This window comes from Cavia porcellus, unplaced genomic scaffold (assembly GCF_034190915.1).
Source record: "Cavia porcellus strain 051 isolate PalLab524CR breed Dunkin Hartley unplaced genomic scaffold, mCavPor4.1 scaffold_14, whole genome shotgun sequence".
Taxonomy (NCBI): Eukaryota; Metazoa; Chordata; class Mammalia; order Rodentia; family Caviidae; genus Cavia; species Cavia porcellus.
The window spans coordinates 11,966,092-11,984,446 of record NW_026947497.1 but is presented as its reverse complement, the minus strand read 5'-3'; the positions used below and the strand labels follow the sequence as shown (position 1 = coordinate 11,984,446).

Genomic DNA, 18,355 nt, shown 5'->3' with positions numbered 1-18,355 from the left:
GAGAGGGTGGCTTCTGCTTGCAGATTTATACTTGTGAACTTTCCCCGGTTTGGATGCAATTCTTATACCCATGTATTATGGACAAATTTAAAGGGTCTTTTTAATTAATTAATCTGGATCACCATTGATTTTGTGGAATTATTTTGCTCAGTGACAGAGTTCCGCATTCCAGAATTTCATTCGCCTCCTTTTCCTGTTCGTCTGCCTAGTTCTATTTGTTTTGCTCCAGTGAGCTGAGTGTGGTCACATTTTTATCCTAAGTCACTTCCAAATACTCAGTTTTGAATAGAATTTGTCAAGAGGATGAAGCATTGACCTGGCCTGCAACAAAACTGAACGTAAGTAAAATTCAGGTTGCAATATACTCCTTGTTCCCCATCAGTAACAACTCTGAGTCCAGCTTGATGTAGGCAAGCACACTTGGAAAGACTGGAGGTCAGAAAGGGAGCAGGATACCGAGTCGGAGATGGCTGAAACCAGGACTGGAAAACAGAAGGTTAAGTTAAGCGAGTTCCTGCGTAGTACTACAACCCAACGTGGCTCTGCCAATGTAAGGTGGTATTTTCTTCCTCATTAGTGATACCAGTTCATTGTACTTGAGAATCTTTTTTTTCTCTTGAGAACGAATGCATTATAGATTTTATGGCAGAAATGGGAGAACATGGAGAACTTGCTTATGAGAATCATATTAGTTAAAATCTTAGGTACTGGCACTAAAACAAAACAAAACACCCCACACTGTCATTTACTAGAAGAATGGAATCCAGAATCTTTTTTTAATGATATTACATAAAATTTCAGTCCCCTTCTGATCATTTAGGAAATGATTCTAAAATATTTATAGAGAAAAGTAAACCAAAGTTTGCCCCTCTTCATACTCTGTGTGGCAGAGCAGAGGCCCTGCTGGGGGATCCTCCTGGTCCACACCATCGCGAGGTCACTCTCCTCACCTTGGTAGCTAAGGAGTGTGCTGCTCCGGCTTCCAGGAGCACTGACGCCACATCCACCTGGCCTTCCCGGGCTGAGATGTGCAGTGGCGTGTACCCGTTGGTAGTGGCCGCATCTGGATGAGCCATGTGCTGCAGAAGCAGCTGGACGATTTCTGTCTTACCCAGGCGGGAGGCAATATGCAAAGGTGTCTGTTCCTCCTACAACTCAAGTCAAGTCAAGAGTTAGCGCCAGACAGACCAAACTTCACCAACAGTACAAGCTCCTGTGATTGACCACCATCTTCTCGGCTGCCTTCCTTGGAATCTAAGACTCTCCACTCAAAAGAAAATTACTGTTCTTTCACTATGGCTTAATCTATGGTTTCCTATATAGGTGACTTATTTAAACACAAGATTTCCCTAACATTTTTAAATAGTAGTACTTTCATGAACTTGATCATCATCTTCCTGGAAACCCAAAGCACAGCTCAACTTATTAACACCTCAGCTTTCACTTGTGTTTAAATATAAACTAACTCATGACTTTCAGGAAGAAAGAAATTGAGTCCAGAAACCTAAAACATAAATTATCCCTCAAAAGCCTTCACTGAAATGCAAGCTTTATTCTGGGAACTGTGTCAAGAGAAAAAGACCCAGGAAAGCTGGAAAATTTTGTTCTTAACTCTGCTGGGCCAGCCAAGGATACAAACGCTGATCATATTCTTTGAGGAGAAACCATGGATAAAGGAGAATATCATAAAGTAGTTTTAAAAACTGCTGTTCCAGGAAGTGTCGCAAATGAGCCTGGGACTGGCATCCTAGACTTCAAAGATGAGAAGAAATTCTGGCAAGAAGCAAATGGAGTGAACTGTTTGCCAAGAGTTCTGAGTTTAAAAACAGAATATAGCTGGGTAGAAGGGACAGGAAGGACACATTCAAGGAGGCTCAAGGAATCACTTGATTCTAATACGCTGTCAGGAATAGTGCTTTCAGGGTTAAGAGAACCAGGCCAACCACTGCCTCTGGTAAAAAGTAACCCGAGTATAATCCTAGTGATGAAAGCAGGTGTAAGTTACGATCTGCCAATGGGTATGGCATAATAACAGCGAGGAAGGAAAAGCAGGGCTAAGAATGAATGGGGGGGGAGATAAAATGGATCAGTCTAAATAAATGTACTGCCTTAAAGTTATCAGAAAAGAAAAAGCAGCTACAGAAAGAGAAAAATAGCACTTGATGAAATTCAAGGTAGTGAAAAGTAATAGTAATATAATTATTTTCGTAACAGAATTAGTTTTATAAAAAGTTGCAATTTACAAATTTCCTTCATTTCTGACATATATGTGATCCTCAGTAGATCTGAAAGGAGTCATGAAATGTATGATTATTTTTCAAATAAAGCGATCAAGAGTAATTTACTAAGTTTTCAAGAATTTTCCAAGGCCATTCAGCATCAAAACAGGGCTTGAATTTGAAGACTGGGTTCCAAAGACAGTGTTTCTTTGCCTATATAGTCTACAGAAGTAACGTGGTAAGACAGCTATGAGGCCAGTTAACAGGGCAGATGACTCTCGACAAGGATGGAGGGAATGAACAAGTGTACAAGTGGCTAGCAAAAAGTCATGTGCATCAAAAATCAGGGAATTTGACAGAAGCTGCAGTGAACATCAGACTTCAGTCCTGGAGAACTTGATACAGGTGGATGCAAATACAACAAGCCTCACACTGTGTTTTGCAGTGGATCCTGGGGCAGGCGATGATGGTGCTGTCACAGATAGATGAGAAGAGACAGTCCTCGATCGGTGGGAGCTACTGGAGCTGGTTAAAGATGGACCAGGCATTCTTTGGTTCTCAGACTCCACAGCATTACTTTCCTCCTCTAAGTTAAGAAATAAGCTATCTAACCTCCTTTTTACAACTTTTGATATAGTCTTACCTAAAAGTACAAAAGAACATACAGATTTTGTTAAGAAAATCTTTAATCCATAACCAGAGATATAAGAACTTTTCATATTTGGGCTTTTCTTTCTCTACTGAATTGCAAACACTGAATTTGCTACTCTGAGCTAAAATTAACAGGACACAAGTCACAGTGCAGAAGACTCATGGGGAGAGGGAAAGCCAGGACATGTGCGTGGGTGAGTCTGATTCCCCAGACCCCCTCCAAACATGAGAGGCAAAAATTCCTTCCCCGTTGAAAAGTGTTGCTGACCGGAAGTAGGTGAGCTCTGCTTTACCCTCGCCCCCCAGTCTGCCGTGTCCCTCTACTGCAAGGTGACCAAAGTCAGACGACAGGCTGAGCCCCAAGACCTTTCGCAAACGGACAGAAGTAACAGTGGCTGGCGAAGGCTCAAATTTCTGTGGAACTTCTGCTAGTAGGTACCAGTGTTCAGGGTTCTAAAGAACAAAGCCTTAACAAGTTCAGTTTGAAGGAGCTTAAGTGCAGGGACAGGGTGGCTAGGTTCCTGCTGCGCAGCGCAGGCTCCCTCAACTGTGCACCCGCGGGACCTCGGGAACAAGGGGGACACCGTCGGGGAGGCCCTGGCAGCCCCACCGGTTACACCCACTGGGGACGTGGCCAAGGAGGCCCTTCCTCCGCCCACGGCCTGCTCAGCCAGGAACTTGCGCTATTGCAGCTCTGGCTCTCCAGGCTGTGCGCCTGGGAAAGCAAACCCCACACCCTTGGCTGAGCAGAGCCGTGTGCTTTTAAAATTAGAAATAATATTGTGTCTATCAGGTTGATTTTTACTGTATATTAGAAGTAGGCAAAATGTATGATACAGCCCTTGGTTAGAATAATCATGGTATATTATTTCAAAATTCATTTGAGAAGAACTGAAGCGTACTGAGATCTTGGCCATGAGCTCAATGTAGTAACGGGACATGAATTTCCAACAGTTCCACTTCAAAGGGGAGAATTCTAGGCCATGATACCAGGTTTAAAAAGGAAGTTTTCAGAAGTGCATGGATGTGTGTAGTGCATTGGGGAACCAAGACATGAGACAGAGTGGTATGTGTTCATTTTTCTGCTCATGTCATCTGAAACCCACTTCTTGTGAGAACAACTGTCCCTCCTTGGCAGCAGTGGACCCGGCGGGCCAGTCAGTCATCCCACTTACCTCACAAATGGACCACACCAAGGGCACCGCGCTCAGCCTGGTCCCAGTCCCAGTCAGTCAGCTGTTCAGGGATGGACTACGACTGATTAGAAACCAGCCAACTGCATGGCTGAGAGGCAAAGGGCTCTCTTTACATGTGAAATGGTCTTGAAAAGTGGATCAAAGCTCTTCTGCTGCCTTGTCCAGTGCTGCTTTAGCATGAAAGAGCACCATTTCTGAGCAGAGAGTGCTGAGAAGGATATGGGACTGTGAGAGAAACCTTTCTTATTTTAACTCTCTGACCACAATCAGGTCAGTGCAGTCTTGAATATGGGGACTTAAACACACCGCACTGCCACACTGCATTGCTCTGGGTATCAGATACAGCAGTCTATGCTAGATGTTCTGTAACTATAGCTATAGCTCTGCACAGTGCCAAAGTCAGAGGCTCCAAGGGGACATTCACAGATGAAATGAAAGTCAACAGCTCTGGCTCAGGTGCACCTTAGATGGAACATGGGAAAGAAAAGCCTTGCCCTGGCTGCTCGGTCTCAGCCAGAACAGGGACACGAGTGCCACCTGCAATGCTGCCAGAGACGCAGAGCTGAGCTCCAAGAGCTGGATGCCTGGGGGGTCACACACTGAATCTGGGGGCTCCATTCTGTAAGGTGTCATGTTCTTCCTGTTTGGAACAGGATGCTATACAGAAGGGGTCTCTTTGGTTAGGTGGTAGAACTAAAATATTTATAGGACAATATATAACACTTAATATTTAAATGGGAAAGAATTAAGAGAATTATGTTTGTACATGTAGACTATAAGACTAAATGGAGTTGTCAAAGAGAAGTCAGAAAATAGACTTGAAGGAACACAAACATTGAATAAACACATGAATGATTGACTGTTACAGCATCTTAAAGGAGAGAGTCTAGATAGTGTTTTTAAGGAAAGTTTTGGATGTATCTACAAAGAACAACAGCCAACATGGGTTAAATCAGTGTAGAAAAACTGGCATAAATACATGTAAATGAGTAAATTTTTACTGAAAGAAAAATTTTCAAATTACATTTGAAAATTGGAAAAATATTAAGAATAAAAGAAGAGAAATGGTACTTCTTTTACTATTAAATATAGCTTACAAAAAATTACCAGAAACATTACTGCAATTTCTAGTAAAAATAACACTGTTCATGATGCTCAGAGTGTGTTGGTTGATCATAAAAGTATTTTTTAAATGGCAGAATGCCAAGTAACCTTAAAAGAAAGTAAGAAAAATGCCATGTCAGGGGAAAATGTAGCTAAATAACAAAAGATCTAAATATATATAAAAGTATAATGCATCTATGATGACCACCAAAGAATACAAATGATACTACAAGACACAGTGGGAAGCCAGGTGAGATCTAAAACCACCAAAGTCCTGGCAAGACTGCAGCGTGATGATCCATGGGATTCACTAGGATAAAAGTCCTAGCAAATCACGGAGTGAGAAAACACAAACGCTTTTGAGAAAGGAATTTTGAGGTGTCTATATCCAACTCCAGATTTCCATGATGAAGTCACAGAAACGCAATGACGACTCCAGATAGACTCCAGATAACCCTGATCCTCTAGTGAGGCCGCAATGGAGTGGCAAGCTGAAGACAGTCCCCAAGTGTTGGAGGAGAAGGAACATGTAAATAACCCACGAGGGTCCCAGCAGTTGTAGTACAAATAGAACAGGACAGGAAACAAAAGATACAGGACCTCAAGAGAAATCACTGCTATATTCAGCATGTAGCAAGAGAGAGAGAAGAGAATGAGAAATGAAATTCAGAAAAAATAAGCAAGAAAAAAGAAGTGATTATAAAAAACAGAAGTGATTATAAAAGAAGACAAATGTGATCAAGTAATCTACAATGCCAAAATTCTATTGTAGAATAGTAGCAAGACAAGATATCTGCTATGTAAAACTGACAATAAAAAGAAAAGTTGGCTTCTTACAGAAAAAAGTAAAACTGATAAAGTGAAAACACTCAAACTTTGGAGGTAATTTATTGTTAAGTAACTTGTAAGGAACAACTGTGGAAATGTAGCTAAGAAATGTATTTCAATACGTACAGCATTTTACAATGCAGATAAGTTTACAATAGATATGTGGAAGTGTTTTTGAGGTTGAAAATTATTAAAATCTAAGTCAATGCTATATTCTTAGCTGCTAAAATGCACATATTTTTGATGCTTCTGGAATTGGGGCATCACTGTCATTGTATAACTCACATAGTTTCTTTTTTGTCGGAACAACTGTCATCAAATTGGTGTCTTTGCTTATGCCCCAAACACCCTGAAGAATAATCCTGCTCAGAGTGGGGACTACGCACCATACAGTACAGAAGACAGCACACACCACCTACCCTGGCTCTGGCATCAACGAGGGCGCCGTTTCTCAAGAGGCACCGGACCACTTCGACCTGGCCGGCCCGGGCTGCCATGTGCAGGGCCGTCTCCCCACGCTGCGGGAAAGAGATCGCCCAGTCATCAACAAACCCAGTGCTCTGGATGGTACAGAATCAAGGTGTCCTTTTGTGAAATTCAGTAATATAGCCAAGGATTTAACAAATCTACAGGAAGGCATAATTATTTAGTTTGGGGAAAAAATAGTTTTTGTATCTTCTGTATCTTTATAAAAATAAAAGTAATTTTTAAAATTTGTCTCAGTCCATAACAAACCTAGTATACTTAACCAGGCATCAAGATACCCTCTGGTTCAACTTCTCTAGCAAAACTGACACCGGCTTTGAGGATAACGCTAGCTTTTATCCTACAAACTCTTACCTATCATTGATCCCATTCAATGAGAAATTTCAGTTGCTGAAGATCAAGTCAACACATTGCAAAAAATCATTATCACCTAAACCATACATCAATGATTTTTTTTTCCAAAACTTATATTTCAAAAATAAAATACTCTTTTGTATATGACTTGCCTTTGTGTTGTAGAACTAGATAATATATGTTCACATAAGAAGTCTGATTTGCCTAGGAAGTACCCTATGAACGCCAGTGAGCGTCTGTGATTACAGCTAGGGATCTGGGAGCATTACCGAGACAGTGAGGGAGGTGTTAGCAGCGGCAGCTGTTGAGGGCAGCAGCCCTGAGCCACACCCGAGTCCTTCAGCATCTCACATGGTACATACTCATCAGGAGCAGGCAGAATGAGGCTCCGACATACGGACCCTGCTCTCAGGAAGCTGGTTATGATGGCCACAGGCAGGATTCCATTTATTCAATAATTTTACTGTTAAACCAACACGTGGCAATAGAAGTCATTACAGATTGACTTGATGCAACTAATCTAGAACCTAAGCCTTATGTAGGCCACTGCAAATCAATAAATGTCATTTTAAACTTGGTTGTAGGCACTGACTGTCCTGGACAAACCCCTGTGAGAAGTGAGTAGCCATGCAGAGACTCGGCCTGGGATGAGGGACATCCTGCCAAGTGATCAGACCATGGAAGCATTAAATGCAGTATTGGGCCGTGTTTCCTCTTTCTTGTTGATGACTCCTCCTCTAGCACCTTTATTGGCAATGTGTGATCTTTGTGGAGTAAAAGTATCTGGACTACACTGTTGTATAAAATGATACAGCATTGGAGTAGGCACATTGTCTTCAGATTTTAGATATATGCCGAGATTTTTCTTTGGATCATGGCTACTAACTTGTTTTCTATGTCACTTAAAACTTATCTCTAGTGGATAAGCCTAACATTGTTGAACTATTTTAAGGAAAAATAATTCAAACATTCCTTTCTGGGTCTGATGAAATGTAACAGTCTTACTAATTCTGGTAGAAATAAAGGTAGGAATAAATTCGCCTATGAGAACAGGTCCCAGGAGTTCCCACTGAATGGTCAATTCACTCATTCAGTAGCCCCATTTTATCAAATAGGGAATTTTCAAAATCTAAAGTTTCAAAAATCTTTACATTAAAGTAAGTTATTTATGATTTTTACACATTTGAAATTAATGAATTATATATAAATATCTAAAATATTAAACTTTATATTCAAAGAAAAGTTGCATATGCGTGCATATAGTCTCTCCACTACTAAAATGCTCTGAGTTAATTCTTATTTAATGACTATGGGATAATGACATTTATTGTAAATAAATGTCTTTTTCCATATTTATATTACCATTGTTTATACCTGAGTGTCATAAGACAATGAAAGGCAGAGAACATTATCTTTCTGACTATTTCCATTTCTTGACAGCCTTGTTTTCTTCATCTTAGGCTAATTAAATGTTGGGGGAGGTTTTTTAACATAATGTAGTGTGAGCTTGATCGGGAATCCACGGACTGTGAGCGCACTAACAGGAAAATGCACAGCATTTCCATCCCATGCTGGCCTTCCCACAGTACTGCAGGCACTTGCTTCCCTACACCAGTGCTTCTCAGTGAATCCTCTGGACTGGGTGGACTGTAAGCTGTAGTCAGCTCTCTGAATTTCTGTGTACTTTTTGAAAAGGGAACATGATTGAGTGACTGGTCCACTTCACGTGTGGAGTAACTTTTCAGACAAAAGCAAGACTGGCCAGAGAACAGGTATGCTCATGTCCAAAGCAGGGACTCAGTGTCATGCTCCGGCTTTCCAGGGTGAAAACTGACTCTGCAGACAGCTGCACAGACTTCCACATGGCCGCATCAAGTTGGAAAGCATCAAAGCACAACAGACAGCATCGCATTCAAAAATGCAACATGAGTTCAGGCAACACACAAAGGCTCCAAGGGTAGGGTGACATGGGGTCAGGAAATGATCAACTCTGCCACAGCAAGCAGTCAGGAGGGTTCACACAGCTTCCTGATCACCTCCCAAGATGTGGGTCCAGAGGCTACATCCTCCTGTTTTAAGAATGCACACGCTCACAAGGCTGCCCCTCCCAGAAAAAGCTCAATTCCCTTCCATGTACAACTAGCAGATTAGCAAGTAATTATTACCTTAGGGCTAATAAGCTACAGCCAGGAACATGTAAACACAGACTTTAAGTTCTTTAATAAGCTGATGTCCCACTGCTGAACAAGAGTATTAAATAATATTTAGAATCAAATAAATTTAGTTCTATAATGAATTTTGGGTTATTAGAATTTCTGGGTTATCAGAAATTCAGCAGTGTATAAAATGCAGAGAAATGAGAGCATGAGGGGAAATACAAATAAAAAGTGAACTAGTACAATTTAAATAGAATGAGATACCAGAAATTAGCAACAATGTTTAATCCACTGCCTCTGTAACTGGGATTCAATTCATAATATGCACTAACATTTATTTAGAGTTATTTCTGTTTCCTGTTTTTAAACATATCAGTTTCGCAGTGGACCCTGATCTAATTCCTGCCCGCATGTGTATAAGGAAGTGCTCTTGACCAGGAGAAAACTGGCACTAGCCGGTTTGCCGCGATACAATGACCGAATAAAATGAAGGCAGTATGAATGAGAAGTTAAAAAAAAATCCCAATATATATTAAATAGAACTCTGGGATATCCAGCATGTAGTGGCAGCAGGAAAATGTCCAGAATCCAGTGTTCACTGTGGGATGCATGGCATGACTATTTCAGCCAACACACCTCCACAGCAGCCAACAAAACCAAACCAAAACTAAAAATCAAAGTGAGAGTAGATGTGGAAAATGTATGTAAAAGAGAGGAAGAACTTACAGCAAGTAAAAATCCTAATACTGACCTATCTCTGGTTCATCACTATTTTTTCTTTCCTTTGAACTTCTGAGGCAGGGTCTCAACTCACCTTTGTGGTCCTGGGTATTGAACTCAAGACCATTACACTGAACTCTATCCCCCATTTTTATATTTTATTTTGAACCAAGGTCTTCTTAAATCACTAAGTGGCCCAGGCTGGGCTAGAATTTGTGACCCTCCACCCTCAGTATCCCAGAGTGCAAGGATTACAGGCATGCGCCACCACACCTGGTTCAAGTTGCTTTAAACTTGCTATGTAGCCTGGGCTGCCCTCAAACTCACGATCCTCCTGCCTCAGCCTCCCACTGCTGGAATTATGGGTGTGCTCCACTAGACCCTGCTTCCGTTTTATCTTTGGTAAGATAGGTCATGGAACTGATTCGATATTTTAATGAAATTTACCTGGAGCCCTGAAGAGGTTCTTTTACAGTCATCCATGCATGTTCAGAGGAATCTTTAAAAATGTATTCATTTCAGTAAGTGCATTAGAGATGCATGTGTAAACCATCTATACCAGGAGGATTAAGCTGTGTCACTGTGCAGCTCCCATTCTTATCCTAACACATTTCTTGTCCTACTGAGCTCTTCTGGGTAACGTTCTAGCCAGTACTTCATAGTATATTATCATGAGGGTCCTTCTCAAAGCCGGGAAGCTGGCTTTGGTGACACACACACACACACACACACACACACACACCGACACACTGCACACCCACTCTCAGCTCCACAGCACTCTCTCCCTGCGGTTATTCTGACCCCAGCCATACTCACAATGTTAGTGACATCTGGAGAGGCTCCGTTCTGCAGCAGAAGGAGGACAATGTTCAAATGGCCCATGAAGGCAGCCACATGTATTGGTGTGAGGCCAGACTGCGAAACAAAGCGACAGCAGTTTTACTCCTCTGCACCCGCGAAGCTTTGGGGCTTCTTGAGATAAACAGAACTTGCGTGAAGAGGACAGAAGGTAGGTGAGAGGAAGGAAGGAAGGAGTAAGAGAGGGAACGCTTTGTGATGAGCTGAACAGTGTTCTACCTCTGTGATAGCTTGGATTGAGGCCCCATATTTCACCAGCAGTTCCATGACTTTGATGCGGTTTTTCTTGCAGGCAATGTGCAGTGGAGTAAAACCATTCTGTGCAAAAGACAATCGAGTTAGTTGAAAACATGCAGAAACGATTCTCACACAACTCCATGCTGGCACATTGCAGGCAATCACGTTACATTGTCACATTGTGTCACCACTTCTTCAAACTCTACTGCTGGTGCTGTTGGGACTTGGAAGGAAATGTAACTGATGTGTTCTAGGGGAACTGACGTTTGCTTCTGTGTGTAATTCTGTGTGCTTAGAGAGGAAGAGAATACCAGGATGACTCTTTAGAGAATAAAAGCAGAGAAACAACTGGATTCCAGAAGCTCTGAGACACTGGAAGGTCTACTGATTGGTCAGATGATCCAAAGATGCACTGACAAGATGCTTGTGGCTGTAAGATGAAGGCCACATCCAGAGCAAGGAAGTGGTCAGCTACCTCCAAAATCTAAGAATGTGGCCACCCCATACCAAAGATTTCAGCTTTGCTACCGTTTTCTTTAGGCAAAAGTGTTTCGAATTAGGAGAAATCATCATTTATAATGATTATGTTTATATCACAAAAGTGTAATTTTATATGCAAAATTTTTATAACATATTTTTATAAAGAAGTAAAATAATTTTCTCAAGTATTTTTGAGAAATACATGGAGAATTTCTGGGATAACACCAAAGGATGGTGGAGAAGTCTATAAGGTACTTTATAACTTTTTGACTGAGACTAACGTCCAGGAATTGTGGAAATTACATCAACGTTGAGCTCCATGCCTGACTGTTATGTATTATATTTATTACATTTTTGTTTAAATAATGATCCTTTACTGAGCTGTATCTGTTCTGCCAGTTAACAATTTTGCAAGTCTCAAAGGGGACTGATAATTAGGAAATATTTTTATATGTTAACAGTTCTAAGAAAAGCATAGTCTTGCATAAACTAATGACTATTTCTCCGAGTGAAATGATATCACAGTTTGCTCCACTTACAGTATTTATAAGCCATATAATAAGACAGAGATAAATAGGCACATGGGCAAACAGCATTTAAAATATCTGTAATTATTAAATTGTGCTTTTTAAAGCTTATTATTAACCACTATCCAATTAAGATTAATATATTCAACTCCCCATGAAAAAGTGAATATCATCACATATTTGTCTATAACCCTGAAAGTATACTCACATCTAAGATAATTATTTAAATGAATTATAGTGGAAAATTTCACATAAAAATATTTGATGATTTTAGTGATATTTTTGCACATACTGATTGAAGAAGAATTTTAACTGACATAAAGCATATAAACATACAAGAAAGGAGACTGGCTTTTAGTCTGAGAATTAGGAAACATGTGGCGTAAGTTAGTATTAAGCCCATACTTCTAATGATTACTGTTAGAATATAAGTGAAATAAGAAAGATTGATTTGCTATTGGACCTCAGGAGACTCAAAAGCTGCTCTGGGACTGAGCCTGGCAGTTTTCTTTTGAGCAATTCCTGCAATAATTTCTAGAAAATGCTTCCCAAAACAATAATATAGCAGGGGTCACTTTTCTATTAGCCATGACTGGGAACTCAGGTCAGTTAGGAGAGTCTCCAAGTGAACTCTTCACAAGTTTCTACTTCACACTAACCTCCCTACTCAAATGGAGTCATCATCTTAAAGTCTCCTTTTTCCTCAAAGATAATACAACCTTCTTATATTTACATTCTCACTGTATCTTGTATCTACAGGCATACTGAAGTGATTTTATAGCTTCCTGTTTTTCAGGTTTTACTTTCTATATAAATTGCTCATCTGTCCACAGTTTTATATCGGCCTGTCCACAGCTCTCTGATTTGATGCTCCCCTGCATGCCCTGGCTCACCGTCATTTAGTAGGTGATAGTGTTACCTATTCCAAAGCTATATAACAATGGAGGTGTGAGGTAGGCAGGCGCCTGCCCCGGGAAGTGCATGGGAAGCATGGGAGTGACACACAGGGCCCGACGAACCACATGTCTGTCACTGTGACCGCTGCCGTGGGAGCCAGCAGCAGCCAGTCCCTGCGGGTGTGCTCGTGTGGGGCTGCACTCAGTTACACGGGCTGGGCCAGGTTTACCAATGCTCTGGCGTTCGGATTGGCTCTCTTGTCCAGAAGGAGTTTGGTGACGCGGTAGTGGCCGCAGTGTGCAGCGACGTGCAGGGCTGTCAGGTAGTCCAGGGTGACGTCGTCGACAGGCGCCTTGTGCTGCAGCAGGTGTTTCACACACTCCACGTGGTCCCCCTGAGCGGCCATGTGGAGCGGGGACAGCCCATTCTGCAAAAACACAACATCGCTTTTTATCATTCCTTCCACAGCAAAGTCACAGCAAAGCCAGTCAGTGCTTCGTCTCTAACACAGTGAGCAGCAGGGAAAAATATGTTTCATCTAATGTCTGGATTCAAAGCAGACTGAGGCAAAAGGAAGCAAAGAGAAAACTTATATTTATAATTATGTATCTCTTAGGTAAACCATTAGTTAATGTTTTTCATAATAATATGCATGGCAAGTCAGGCTGATCTCATGATTATTAGGGCAATATTAGATAGAAAGACATAAGTGATAGCTCAATTGTCTCCGATTCCACACACAGCAGTCTACAGTCACTTAGTCTCTCTACTGACATTTCTTTGCTTAGGAAAAGAGGAAAGTTGAGTGGAGGAGGAGCAAATAGGTAGCTCAAAGTGGAGAGCACTATTGGTCACCTCTGATCAATGAACTAATGCTATGGACTTAGAGAGAGGGACCGAAGAGCTGGAAGAGAGTGAAGCTACAGTGCACCACTGGTCAGCAACCTGGCCTGTGCCCGTGAGGGTGACCTACACTGGTCATCACCGATGCTGCCCCAGTCAGCCTCGGCCTTCATTCTAGAAGGCACTCAACAGCAGAAATGCTGCTGAGTGTCTTCTAGAATGAAATATATGTAAGAAAGAAATATATGTAAAATTAGGAAGTCAACTGAGTTAGAAAAATATCTGTTCAAGAGATTGAATTATTGATTTTTTCTTAATAACCAGTCCAAGTATAGTCTCTATAAAAATGATTACTAACAAACAGTTTGGTAATTATTACATTCAAAGAAATAGAAATTACACTGAATAAAATGCCAGAAAAAAGCCCTCAGCTCAACATCCTCAAAAGGGAAGGTGTGTTCAATGGTAAGAAACAACTAAAAATAAATACATTGAAACACTTTATTAGTGCATGTTCACAGCACAGAAAGCTTCCCTCCCGTGTGCACTGTGGTGTGTGGGCAGCACACACCTTCACTTCTCACCCCCTTTCCTATCGCCCTTTCTCTCCCCCGCCTCTATCCCTGCTCCCCTTCACCGCTGAGAAAGATCCATCTCCCCACTTCCTATTATCTGTCTTTTATTTTGCTCTTTGGGGTTCGTGTATTTTGGGGTTCGTGTGTAAGAGAAATCATGTAACATTTAGTCTGTGTGTCTGATTTATCTCACTTAACATTATGGTCAAAGGGACATCCTTTTCCCACAGATGACTCAAATTTCTCTTTCTGTGGCAGTTTGTGGGTAAGCTTCAATGACTTAAGTAATACTTTTAGTTATTTCTGAAATAATTTTCATTCACAATTATTGCATTCATGCTTAGAAATCCATAAAATAAACCTTGAAGAGAGAAGCAGGCTGTACCTATGCACTGGGCGGGGTGGGGTGGGGTGTAACTTTATGGCGGGACAGGAACAGGTCTTGAGACCATAATGCTAAGTGAAATAGATCAGACACAGCGAGCTAAGTAGCATGTGGTTTCTCTTACCTAAAAAGAACAAAAGAAAATTAGACAGAGATGGTAGGAGACAAGGAAGCAAACTTTTAAAGGTGGGGAAGGGATCTAAAATTATTAAGATATGTTTTATAATGCACCAGTTCCCTAAAATGAATGGAAACAGTGTACACTCCACTGATTGTGCTTTCACACAGAACAAGTTCAGGGCTTGACGACATCTGGACTGAGAATTACAACACATATTCTCATAGGAAGTCACCAACGCGGAGGAGAAGGTGAAAGCCCTTGTCTCCAGGGTCGTGCTGAGAAGGTGGGCACCCACACGAAGGAAGGTCATGCAGGGGGGGGGGGGACAGGAGGAGCACCATGCAGGGCTGTGATACGCGCAGCAACAGAGACACCACAGGCTGGACGATGAGGAGCAGGGCGCAGCAGAGGAAGTGGGACTCAGAATCAGAGCCGGGCTCAGAATGTTCTCAGGGAGAGAGGAGGTGGTGGCCAAGAGGCCAAGACAGCCAGATTACCCTGCTGCTGTGTTACATCACACTCGGCTGGGGGGCCAAGGAGGCAGGCCGCAGAGACTGCAGTAGGGGCTGGGAGCTTGCTGGGAAGCTGCTGATTTCCTGACGCATTTTGGAGGAAGAGGCAGCAGGGTTTGGTGACAGGATATGGAGGGTGACAATGGGATATGAAGTATCTGCTCTGGGAAACCAGGCAACTGATGTAAGAAAGACTACGGGCAAATTAGGTTTTGGAAAGGGGCTGCCAGACACTTAATTTTGGACTTAGGGGATTTAAGGCACCCATTAGATCTCCAAACTGTAGGAATGAGTTGACACCAACCCACAGAAAGCTGGAAATACGCCCTGTGTGCCACCACCAGGATGTGTGTGTATTTAAAAATGAAATTGCACAAGGGTTTCATAGAGTATAAAGGGCAGGGAGAGACAAAGACACAGACTGAGCTTGAAAGTTCTCTCATTCAGAGATCTTGAGGATTAGGAGGAACTCATGAAGCAGATGGAAAAGTGGGAGCAGAAATACAGAAGGAACACCAGAAGAATGCAGTACCTCGAAATCCTATAAGGAGAGTGCTGGGGGGGGGGGGACAAGAATCTGCACCAGATGAAGGAGCAGGACAGCTTAGCCCCTGGGCACAGGAAAGCGGGCATCTGCGCCAGATGACAGAGCAGGACAGCCTAGCTCCTGGGCACAGGAAAGCGGGCATCTGTGCAGACTCCTTTCTGGCTGCTTTGGTTTTCCCAGTATGTGGAAAGTGAAGAAAAGAAAGAAGGCTACAAAGTTTAAAGGTAAAGTTCAGGCAGCCGAGGAGCAAGAGCAAACAGACTTAGAAATCGCAAACTGACTGGCAGGTGGCCTTGCGCAGCTGACTTGAAGTTAGTGATCATGAATTTAAAGTGAGCAGTGTCTGTCACCGTAGCCGCATTCAGGCACACGCATGTAAACCGGGTTCGCCAAAGTGAAACGTAGCGGGTGAGTATGAATACGCGAAAACGGCAGTGAGGGTGAAGAGTTTATGCTAGGCAGAGGTGAGGGCACGAGGTGAGTGACAGACACGATCCTGTGACTCAAAGTCCCAGCACACAGAAGAATTTCCGGGACTGGGGCTCTGGAGGGGGTGAGCTGAAATACAGAAACAGAAGTCACAGAGGGTTCGAGGCCAGCAGGCACAGCCAGCTGTTCACGCCTCCAGATCAGCCAGGTCACTGGGATGTCCCGGGGCAGTGGTGAAGACTCAGTTTGCCGAGAGCTGAACTTCCAAGGAATGAGTGAGAGTTGCTCCCAGGAGAAAATAACAGGTGATTCAGGAGTTTTTATGGAAGAAGAGTGCGAACTGTCAGGTATTAAGCGCCGCCTCCACCGCCTGGCTGGCAGACTTATCTCACTCCATCCCGAAAAGTTCACCTTCCGGCCGCAGCTCCACGCCTGCTCACCACCTGCGGTGTGTGATACGTAAGGATCCACGAGTTGTTGCCTATCCTATTAAGTAGCTCTAGGTGGTCAATGCCAACTTATGTTTCATGATATTTTCTGATAACACAAACACTACAGAACTACTCTTGATAAATGATAACTTCCCACAAGCCAGCAGACCATGTGGGTGGTTACCTGTATGGAAAAGGGTTTTCCTTATGCTTGAGCACATTAACTAAAGGAAGTAAAATGCTAGCTATATTAGACCAGGAAGAACACTATGCTTGTTTAATGGTACATGCAGGTGGTCAATCTTAATTTATGCCTTCCATATCAACTCTAGTAATACCGAACATAATTAACCAACACCACTGTCAAGTCATTAACCAACACTAGGGTTAAGTATTTTGACAAGTATTGCTGAAGACACAGACTGAACAAACTAAAAGATTCCTATTTTATCATGCTACTTTAAAAGAAAATTTTACATTCATACTTACAAAAATCTCGACTCACAGACTCTAAGAAATATTCATATGCATGTACTATTTTTTTTCAAGTTTTCATCTGCAGTGAAAATAGCAGGAAAAAAATACTGGAAGAACCTGTAGGTTTACATTCAACACATCTTAATTCATATAATTATTCATTTTAATAATTTTTAAAATAGTTTGATGTCTATTTCTTATTCCTAGCACATAGATACTGAAAGGTAGAAAGTGCTCGACTGGCGTCCCCGTGAGCACCGGAAGTGGCCCCAGGAGTCCCTGGCTCCGCGGTACCCACCTTCGTCCTCGCCAGCAGCGGAGCTCCCCGCTCCAGCAGAAGCTCCACGGCCTGGTCGTGCCCACTCCGTGCTGCGCAGTGCAGCGGCGTCAGCCCGTCCTGCCGAGAGAATGACAGCGCTGGCCTTCAGTGCGTGTTGAATTTTGTTTTAAAACCAAGACTGCAAATATTGGGACTGTAAAGAGGGGGTTTGGGGACAGCAGAAGGCAGGAGAGGAAGGAGAAGTCAAAACGGTTAAGACGTAACGTGTTTGTGCACCTGTTCCTTAAGGTGAACCTATCATATATCGAAAACATACGCCACTTTTTTTTAAAAAACAGTGAATTTCCTAAGTTTCACTCTGATGACCCTATTGATCAGAAACAGACTTGCAACCACATAAGTGACAAGTGAACGTGAAAACAAACAGAAAGAGACCCCTGACAGAGAAAAACTGAAAGCAAGCTGGCAGCAGAAGAGATTGGGGGTGGGTGGGGGGGTCTATCAGCTGAAACTGGCTTTTGCTAGTTTGCATTGCCAAAAAGATGAAAAAGCGCGAGTGTTGCATTTGTTGAAAGTTAAAGCCCTACTCACTTGGAACCCAGCCAAGAATTATGTTACATTCTACTGCTTACAGGCTGGTTGCCCTAATACAACCTTCACCTCAAATTCTTTGTACTCTAACTTATTCACATATATTCTCTCTTGAACTCTCACTACTTTAATAAATTCTCCCAAAATGCACAAAGATGGTTATAAAACAGAATAGTTGTTTTTCAGATTCTGTAAGGATTTCCAATATATGTTTCCTTCTTTGTTGTTTTGGAGTTTTTTGAGATGGGCTCTTCTTGCTATGTAGTTCAGGCTGGCCTTGAACTCACTGTGTAGCCCAGGCTAGAGTAATTCCAGCCTACGTTTCAATGTTAGAAGTCATGGAATTATTTTCCAAAAATGAAGTTTATCAGTGATCCATAAATTCAAACACTGTTCAGCAGTCCTCCTATGTTACGTTATCCAGGGACGGTCCGACATCAGCGTGACCCCC

General features: G+C 42.3%; 1 protein-coding gene across 50 annotated transcripts in view; it reads right to left on the bottom strand.

The window, feature by feature from the left end:
- Window positions 1-18,355, bottom strand: part of Ank2 (ankyrin 2) — a 505,060-nt gene that overhangs the window by 95,902 nt on the left and 390,803 nt on the right. For 48 of the 50 annotated variants that reach the window (XM_063260663.1, XM_063260668.1, XM_063260641.1 and 45 more), the window contains 6 exons: window positions 17,332-17,430; window positions 12,943-13,140; window positions 10,792-10,890; window positions 10,531-10,629; window positions 6,418-6,516; window positions 951-1,148 (listed from right to left, as the gene is read on the bottom strand). In XM_063260663.1, coding sequence (XP_063116733.1) covers window positions 951-1,148; window positions 6,418-6,516; window positions 10,531-10,629; window positions 10,792-10,890; window positions 12,943-13,140; window positions 17,332-17,430 — 792 coding nt within the window. The remainder of the gene's footprint in view (window positions 1-950; window positions 1,149-6,417; window positions 6,517-10,530; window positions 10,630-10,791; window positions 10,891-12,942; window positions 13,141-17,331; window positions 17,431-18,355) is intronic. The other 2 variants (XM_063260688.1, XM_063260689.1) reach the window with 1 other exon arrangement.